This window comes from Oncorhynchus tshawytscha, linkage group LG21 (genome assembly GCF_018296145.1).
Source record: "Oncorhynchus tshawytscha isolate Ot180627B linkage group LG21, Otsh_v2.0, whole genome shotgun sequence".
Lineage (NCBI taxonomy): Eukaryota > Metazoa > Chordata > Actinopteri > Salmoniformes > Salmonidae > Oncorhynchus > Oncorhynchus tshawytscha.
Window position 1 is genome coordinate 6259188 of NC_056449.1, and position 8721 is coordinate 6267908.

The following is an 8721-nucleotide window of genomic DNA, read 5'->3' on the forward strand; positions in this document are numbered from 1 at the left end:
GACACAATAATTCCAAATGGTAGCATGTACAGTGACTATTTCCACTTTGTCCTATTGCAGCACACAGGCTAATAGGAAATGATAAAGTATTTACAGCTACATCCATTAATGATTTGTTTTTATGTTCCAAACTAAATTTATGTCAAATTGATACATTTTTGAGGTAAAAAAATGTAATAAAATACAGTGTTCAGCAGTTATCAAACTATATATGTTAACTAGGCACTACATCATTTTGGTTCAGTAGTTATTCATTTTGAGCAGTTTGATTAAGTGATAGTTAATTGTATTGTTAACAAATTACAAATCATGTCAAAAGTTAAGTGAACGATGCATTTTGAAAAACAGATATTTGCATCCAAATTGAAAGAGTGATTTGGTGCAGTGAACAATGTTTGGATTTGTTTGTTGTACTCAGTCAATTGAAAATGTGCTTCGAGTTTTGAAACACAAGCCATTTTGATCATCTGTTAAGATTTGTGTGCTTTAAATGTACCACATTTGAAAATTGCACCAAAATGATTAAAAAAAACACTAACCGTAGAGTGATCCCTTTTAATTGTAAAAGATCAGCCTTATCATACGTAGGCCGCTAGGTGGACTCGTCTAGGAATATAGAGTGAGTAGAGTAGTTGACACCGCACTACAATTCCCATTATGCACAACGACTTCCCCGGAAATACAGGCATGGGTCAAAGTTAAAAAGCTTACCGTGCACGATGTGAAGAACCAAAGCGTGCAAACTGATGTGGCCACGTTTATTCAGTTCGTTATACTTTCTGTTATTTAGTTGTTGTGTTTGTGTTAACGTCGGAATATGTCTCCAAAGAAGAAGCATGGGTCAAGTCATCAATTGATCCATTTGATCTATCGACATTTGAAGGAAAACGGCTTCCAGAAAGCTGCAGAAGAACTCAAAAAGCATGTGAAGGTCTCTACATCTATCTGTTTCATACGTCATACATTGTAACATGTAACGTTATCACTCCATTAAGGGAAACTTCGCGACATTTTGTTGGAGATTTGTACTTCCATAACGGTGTCGTTGTTACAATGAAATAACATAGTTGTAACAGTGTAGTTATCGAACAGCCAGAGCGCGCTTGAACAAGAGTCTACCTATGGGCCCTGCACTACTGTGCCAGTGCCATGGAGGCCCAGACCTCTTGGTTGAGACTGTAGACTATACTTGGAGACTACACTAATAAATTGAACTTTGCTGTGTAGAATGTATTGTGTTTGTTATGTAGCTAGCTAGATTTCCCTTTGTCTGATTTTGTTTCTCTTAATATTTTGTCTAGGGCGGAGAACCAGAAGCCTTGTCAACTTCACTACTGGACATCTACAATAAATGGTTTGGAGAGTGAGTAGCTAGCCTATAGGTTTTCTCAAAATACAGGTCATTATTTTTGTCTGATTAACTGACCTCATTGCTTTGGGTTGATTTTGACATTCAACTGTGTTCTTCAGTGCTTCCAAGAGTACAAAGACTGGAACAGAACCGGATTCTTCTGAGTTAAAAAAGAACCGTCAAGCAGACCCTGAAAGCAGCACAGAGAGCTCGAGTTCAGCAGAGGAAGAAACAACACCTGTTAAAGGTACAGGCTTTTTTCAGTAAACGTGTAGGAGACCAATGTAGACAACAACCAAGAAATTAGTTGTTTGGTTGTGGTTTAAATCTGAATATCATGCATGTCTCGTTCCTTGCTCTTGTCTTTCCAGCCTCCCAGACCCCAAAGCCTCAGAGCTCAGCTAAGGCCAGCCCAACTAAGGCCAAGACTGCAGTGCAGACGACTCTTGGAGGGAAGGGGACAGTAGTGGAGGAGATCTCTGGGACAGACAGCTCAGAGGACTCTGAGAGTGAGGAGACACCGCCACAAGTAAGCAAGCACAGATGTAAACTTACTGGTGAACACCAATAGAGTGACATGATTACAAATCCAATATAAACTCTTCTTCTCCCTGTTGTTACTAATGGATTCTTCTCTTCCTCTCCTCTGCTGTTTACAGGATAGCCCTGCTACGCCCAAAGCCAATCATGTTCCAGCTGCAAAGATCAAGGCCGTGTCAGAGGTCACACCATCGACCCCAACCAAGGCCAAGTTAACAACCACTTCCACGACTAAATCTGGGGCCTCCAGCAATACCACTGATACGTCGTCAGACAGGAAAGAGGCAACAACAGTGGTGAGTTAATCTATTCCTTTGTAGAATATTCTAAACCTTTCTCTACATTCACAGATAAAACCCTTTGTGCAAAGATTGTGTCACATCTCTAATTGTCTCAACATTGATTCAGAAAACACCCTTGACGCCAGCACCAGTGACGCCAACCAGTAAACCAACATCAACAGCCAAGACGAAAGCTACTCCAACTAAAGCAGTGGTTGTTGCTACTCCAAGCAAGGCCACGGCAACAACAACAGCCACACCTGCATCTACAGCATCCGACTCCTCCAGTTGCAGCATGGAATCGTCAGATAGCGATGAGGAGAGTCCCGCTGTGGTGAGTTTACCTCTGGAGTGTGGATACATGATATATTACATTCAGAAATGAGACCCCGAATTACATTTTATATTTGCCTCTTTTTTTACACCAATTTAGAAAACACCCACAACACCAAGAGCAACACCTGCAAAACCGGTAACACCAATTAGTAAAACAACATCAACGGCCAAGCCAACAACCAAGTCGAAGACTACAGCGCCAGAGGCTTCCAGTGACAGCTGTGATTCATCATCAGAAAGTGAAGAGGAAGGTCCAACAGTGGTAAGGTTTTTTTTTTAAGACTTGAAATCACCCAAATCATTTCTGTATAAGTGTCGGTTCATATTCTCGCATGATTAACACCGGTTTGAACATTTTCTTTATATTACACAATTTAGAAAACACAGACAGCGCCAGTGAAGCAACAGACAGCAACACCAACAGCCAAGATGAAAGCCACCCCAGTTAAACCAGTGGTTGCTGCTACCCCAAATAAGACCTCGGCTAGTAAGGAGTCCAGTGATAGCATTGATTTGTCATCAGACAGCAACGGGGAGAGTCCAGCAACAGTGAGTTGTATTAGTCTTTTTCTGTAGAGTATGGAATAATCTGTATGTTCTCTTCAGATATTTCATCATAAATATCTGTCTTAACACTGATTCAGACAACAGCTGCCACTCCGAAAGCTACACCAGTGGTGCAACAGAAAGTAACATCAACAGCCAAGACGAAAGCTACTCCAACTAAAGCAGTGGTTGTTGCTACTCCAAGCAAGGCCACGGCAACAACAACTGCCACACCTGCATCTACAGCATCCGACTCATCCAGTTGCAGTAGTGAATCGTCAGATAGCGATGAGGAGAGTCCCGCTGTGGTGAGTTTACCTCTGGAGTGTGGATACATGATATATTACATTCAGAAATGAGACCCCGAATTACATTTTATATTTGCCTCTTTTTTTACACCAATTTAGAAAACACCCACAACACCAAGAGCAACACCTGCAAAACCGGTAACACCAATTAGTAAAACAACATCAACGGCCAAGCCAACAACCAAGTCGAAGACTACAGCGCCAGAGGCTTCCAGTGACAGCTGTGATTCATCATCGGAAAGTGAAGAGGAAGGTCCAACGGTGGTGAGTTTTTTAAATTTTTTACTTGAAATCACCCAAATCATTTCTGTATAAGTGTCGGTTCATATTCTCGCATGATAAACACCGGTTTGAACATTGTCTTTATATTACACAATTTAGAAAACACAGACATCAACAGCCAAGACGAAAGCCCCTCCGGGTACCTCAGTTAAACCAGTGGTCGCTGCCACTCCAAGCAAGACCCCAGCTAGTAAGGAGTCCAGTGACAGCATTGATTTGTCATCAGACAGCGAAGAGGACAGTCCAGCAACGGTGAGTTTTTTTCTTTCTTTACTAAAACATTTATTTTAGTCCCGTAGAATGATCTTATATTTTCTTACCCTCTCAAATGAAACAACGGGTTGAATATTATCTTCATATCAAACGGATTCAGGAAGCAGCCACAACACCGGCAAAACCTGCTAATAATGCTACCCCGGCTAGAGCAGCGACTGTTGCCCCTCCATGCAAGGCTACGGCAACAGCCACTGTCACAGCCGAGACTACAACAGCAGAGTCATCTAGTGACAGCAGTGATTCGTCAGACAGTGAAGAGCAGGTTCCATCGGTGGTATGTTTTGAAGAGTTCCTATATCCCTGTGTAGTGTGAAATAATCTTTATCATTGGTTTTCTTTACACATTTCTTCACCGTTGTATCTGTCTTCTCACAATGATTCAGACAACAGCCGCAACACCGACAGCTACAACGGGGAAGCAAACAAAACCAACATCAACAGCCAGGAGGAAAGCCCCTCCGGCTACCCCACTTAAACCAGTGGTTGCTGCCACTCTAAGTAAAACCCCAGCTAGTAAGGGGTCCAGTGACCGCATTGATTTGTCATCGGACAGTGAAGAAGAGGGTCCGGCACCGGTGCGTTTTTAAAGAGTTAATCAGATTCTGGCTGTATAATAATCTATCCTTTATATATTTATGAATGATATCTTTTTCATCATCGTCACACTGTTGTGGACCACAATCTCAACACCAAAAGCCATACCAGTGATTCCAGCAGTAGGAGGACTCTGTTGAAATGAAACACTGGGTTAAATATTTTTCTTTAAATTCCATTGATTCAGAAAACAGCCGTGACAACAGCCCCTCCTGCCAACCCAGCTAAAGCAGCGACTGTTGCCACTCCAAGCAAGCCTAAGGCAACAGCCACTGTCACCGCCAAGACTACAAAACCAGGGTCATCTAGTGACAGCAGTGTTTCAGCAACAGTGAGTTGGTATTAGTCTATTCCTGTAGAGTATGGAATAATCTGTAGGTTTTCTTCAGATATTTCATCATAAATATCTGTCTTAACACTGATTCAGACAACAGCGGCAAGACCGAAAGATACACCAGTGAAGCAATCAAAACCAACATCAACAGCAAGGACGAAAGCCCTTCCGAGTACCCCAGTTAAACCAATGGTCGCTGCCACTCCAAGCAAGACCCCAGCTAGTAAGGGGTCCAGTGATAGCGGTGATTCGTCATCAGACAGCGAAGAGGACAGTCCAGCAACGGTGAGTTTTAAAAAGTGAATATGTTGCTGGTATACATAATAGTATGTCCCTAATATTTTCCTCGGTACTGTCTATGAACGTTAGGGTCTCATTTTATTCATCTTCACACTGCTGTAGATAACAACGTCAAAACCACAAACTACACCAGTGACGCCAGCGAAACTGAAAGCAACATCAAAAGCCAAGACGAAAGCCACTCCAGCTAAGCCCGTGGTTGCTGCTACCCCAAGCAAGGCCCAGGCAACACCCACTGTCACACCTACAAGTACAGCACCAGAGTCGTCCAATGACAGCGATGACTCACCATCAGACATCCCAGATGAAGCCCCAGCAAAGCATGCTGAGGTTCAACTTAAGACCCCTGCTTCAGCTAAGAAGGCCCAGGGTGGGGGAATGGGAAATAAATCTGCTTCTAAGGACCTGCTCCTACTGCTGAACAGTCTTACTGTAAGATCAATATACCTCTTCCTGTTCAAACCAGGAGCTATGCTATGAGATGTACGTGATGATTAACCTCATTCTATCCTTTTTGATATTCCTTCACCAGTCACCCACAGCGAAAGCCATTGAGAAGAAGAGTGTCCGTCGTGGAGACTCCTCCGTTGAGGAAACTCCAGCTGTTACAGCAACACCTGCTGGTATGTACTGGTGTCATGGTGCAGGATGTGTGTTCTGCATTGATGGTCTTCATTACTGTATGTTTTATGTCTCTTTTTTATTGTGTGTAGTTGCTCCAGCCACAAATAAAGGAAAGGCGGTGGCTGCAAAAGACAAGAAAGCAACCTCATCGAAGAAAGCACAAGTACAGATACTAACTCTCGGTGTATTAAATTGCACTGACTTATTTTCTCATCCGTATATGGTCATTGGGAACCATATTCTCTAAGTGCTTGTTAGCTAGATCATTCTGCATAACGGAATTCTTCTTACCAACCCTTGTTTCAGGCCTCGGCTCCATCAGCCAAGAGGAAAAGAGGTGAAGACAAACCAGGGGACACACCCGTGAAAGGCAAAAAGAAGAAGCCCTCGCCTGAGACTGTCATGGCTGCCCTGCCTCTGACCGTTCTTGGTCCTCCTCCTACAGGGGGAGACGACTCTGGCTCGGACTCTGACTCCGATCTGGACGTGGAGAAGTGGAAGAGACTGGCACTGGAACTATCAGGCAAGAGAGGGAAAAACTGTGGAAAAGGAGGAGGGCGAGTGAGGGTCAGGTGAAAGGGGGAAGGGAGACAGAGGAAGATGAGTGGACAGAGAGGTGTTATGAGTCAGAGAGCGGGGGAGGATTCAAAAGCATCATAACAGCCAGAAGACACACGGCATCACCCTTTAATAACTTAATTATGGAGTAACTTTGTGAGTCAATATAAACAGAACTGTATGACATCTTTTATATAAAGTACAGGTGTTGACAGTTGATAGTTCAGAGTAGGTCTCCAAGCTAGCCATGTTGTTTATTTACTGTCTACCCACCTCTGTCCACAGACACAAACATCGCCAAAATGGACGCCATCACTGCGCTGAACGCCTCACCTGCTCCTGCCTCAGCAGCGAAGAAAACAAGAGCGCCGACGAAGCCCAGGGCTAAAGCTGCATCGAAGACACCTAAACCCAAGGCTGGCGCTGCAGTGGAAAAGTCTAGTGCTGCTGAAAAAGTCAAGACTACAGCTGAAAAGGAAGATGGGAATGGGAAGACCAAGACATCTGCAAAAGCCACTAAAGCCAAGTCCAGTCAGGCTAAGAAGGCAGCACCTCCCACCCCATCAGTCAAAGACAAACAGCCACCCACCATGCCTGCTACCCCAACACCTAATGGAGAACCGTCAGCCAGGAAAAGGAAGAGGAATAGGAAAAATAGGAACAATGAGACTAAAGCAGATGACAATTCACCACAACCTCAAAAGAAGAAAAGGGAAACCGGCGAAGAGAAGACGGATGAAAAGAAAAATGAGACTGTAGAAGAGAAGGAACCAGGGAAGGAAAAGAAGAGGACGACTAAGGAGAATGGTGCAAAAAAGGAGAAGGGAGCGAAGAAGAAACAGGAGGAGATAAGAAAGGAGAATGAGACTAAGATGGAACTGGAAAAGGATAAGAAGAAGAAAACGAATGAGAACTGTGTTGACAAGGAACCACCACCTCCATCCACCACAGTAACACCTGATTCTCCAACAGAGAAGAAAAGTGAGTGACTCTTCCTCTAAAAACCTTGTTTCGGAAAATGAAAAAAATATATTGTATATTAGTTTATACTGAAAATGATTGTGTAATAACGTTTATATAAATAAAAACTCTACAGAGATTAAAAAGCTGAAACTCTCAAAGACTGCAGTGTCTGAGATGCCAGCCACACCTGCCCAAGACTCCATCCCTGTACAGCACCCTCCAGCACCCACAGAGACCCCACCTAAAAAGGTAAGGAAGTTTACCTCATCTTCATCATCAAGGCGCAGAAGTTACAGCTAGACATTGACACACGTGCTTTTTCTTGACCTTGCATCCCAGCGTGCTTATACTACTCACTGCATGCCTCAGCTCTCATACCTATACCTGGCCAAAAAATAACAGAACTGTAAATGTTTTGGGTTTTATTCTCTCCTCAGAAAAAGAAATCATCTAAGAGTAAGTAAGGCCTTTAGAGATGAAGACCATCTAAAAGGGGCCTCTCAAGTGTATGTGGACCTGGACCCATTCTACCTAAATGGCAGTGCAGCAACAACTGGTAAAGACTGTCTGTCCACAGAATGGTCTCCCTGGACCAGATCTATTTTTTATTACATTGTATACTGTAACAAATGAACTCTTTTCCCGTTTTGCTAAAGTGGAAACAGTGTTTTTTTAGCCTATTTGTTTATCTATTTTTTAAAACTGTAACTGCATGTCCTGTACAGGTTCTAACTGTTTTCCTATTTGAAGATGGCATACTATGTGATGTGCCGCAGCTGTTTTTATGTTACTGTAACATTTTAATTATGGTGTTTTCTTGCATGTCCTTGTGACAGCGGAAAAAAACAGAATGATTTACGGAAATGTTACGTTTACGACAGCTTTTGCTGCTTTGCCTCACATGGTGTTTAAGGCCGATCCTAAGTGGAGGGAATGATCAGAGGAACCTCAATACAGTAATGAAGCCCAGAGCCATTGTTTAACCCTTACACCCTAGTAATGAATGCATAATATGGAAATATTTGAGATACTACTAGGAAAATAGATTTTTTATTTTTTTTTAAGTTTCATGGTCAGATGTGTTTACTGTATCTTTTTCACAAAATTAAGTCATTTTTCCACAGTTTGTGTTTGTGTCCATTTTGTTAGTGGGTTTGAGGTGCCAAAAACTTGTCTTCAAGCACTTTCTCTTTCTGGTCTTGGGAGTCTTCTTCAGCACTTTGATGAATTTCTTTCCAGAGGGGACTTTGTGGCATTTATAGCTATGGTAATTAATGGCACTGCCAAGGTGGAGAGAAGCCTAGGAAAATATAAATCATTGTGATTGCGGCATAACGGTTCCTGGGGCTGAAAGATTTCTCAGCGAAGGAGTTACCTGCAATAGTGGCACACGCTCTCAGGGCCTACCCAGCTAACAATGATCTGTCG

At 42.9% G+C, this 8721-nt stretch overlaps 1 protein-coding gene across 2 annotated transcripts; it reads left to right on the forward strand.

Annotated features, from left to right (window-relative positions):
* The first annotated feature begins 684 nt into the window (after positions 1-684).
* Positions 685-8416, forward strand: LOC112220777 (nucleolar protein dao-5). 2 transcript variants are annotated; one of them, XM_042302922.1, is made up of 22 exons: positions 685-931; positions 1302-1363; positions 1471-1598; positions 1723-1880; positions 2011-2187; positions 2300-2506; positions 2606-2770; positions 2887-3057; positions 3153-3362; positions 3462-3626; positions 3744-3896; positions 4018-4194; positions 4304-4495; positions 4702-4845; positions 4942-5133; positions 5251-5580; positions 5681-5771; positions 5862-5935; positions 6079-6295; positions 6616-7311; positions 7427-7542; positions 7731-8416. In XM_042302922.1, the coding sequence occupies exons 1-22, from the start codon at positions 818-820 to the stop codon at positions 7755-7757; spliced, it is 3966 nt and encodes a 1321-aa protein (XP_042158856.1). In that variant the 5' UTR covers positions 685-817; the 3' UTR covers positions 7758-8416. The 2 variants fall into 2 exon arrangements, with proteins under 2 accessions (XP_042158856.1, XP_042158857.1); XM_042302923.1 differs by lacking the exons at positions 4018-4194; positions 4304-4495; positions 4702-4845; positions 4942-5133.
* Positions 8417-8721: the final 305 nt, after the last annotated feature.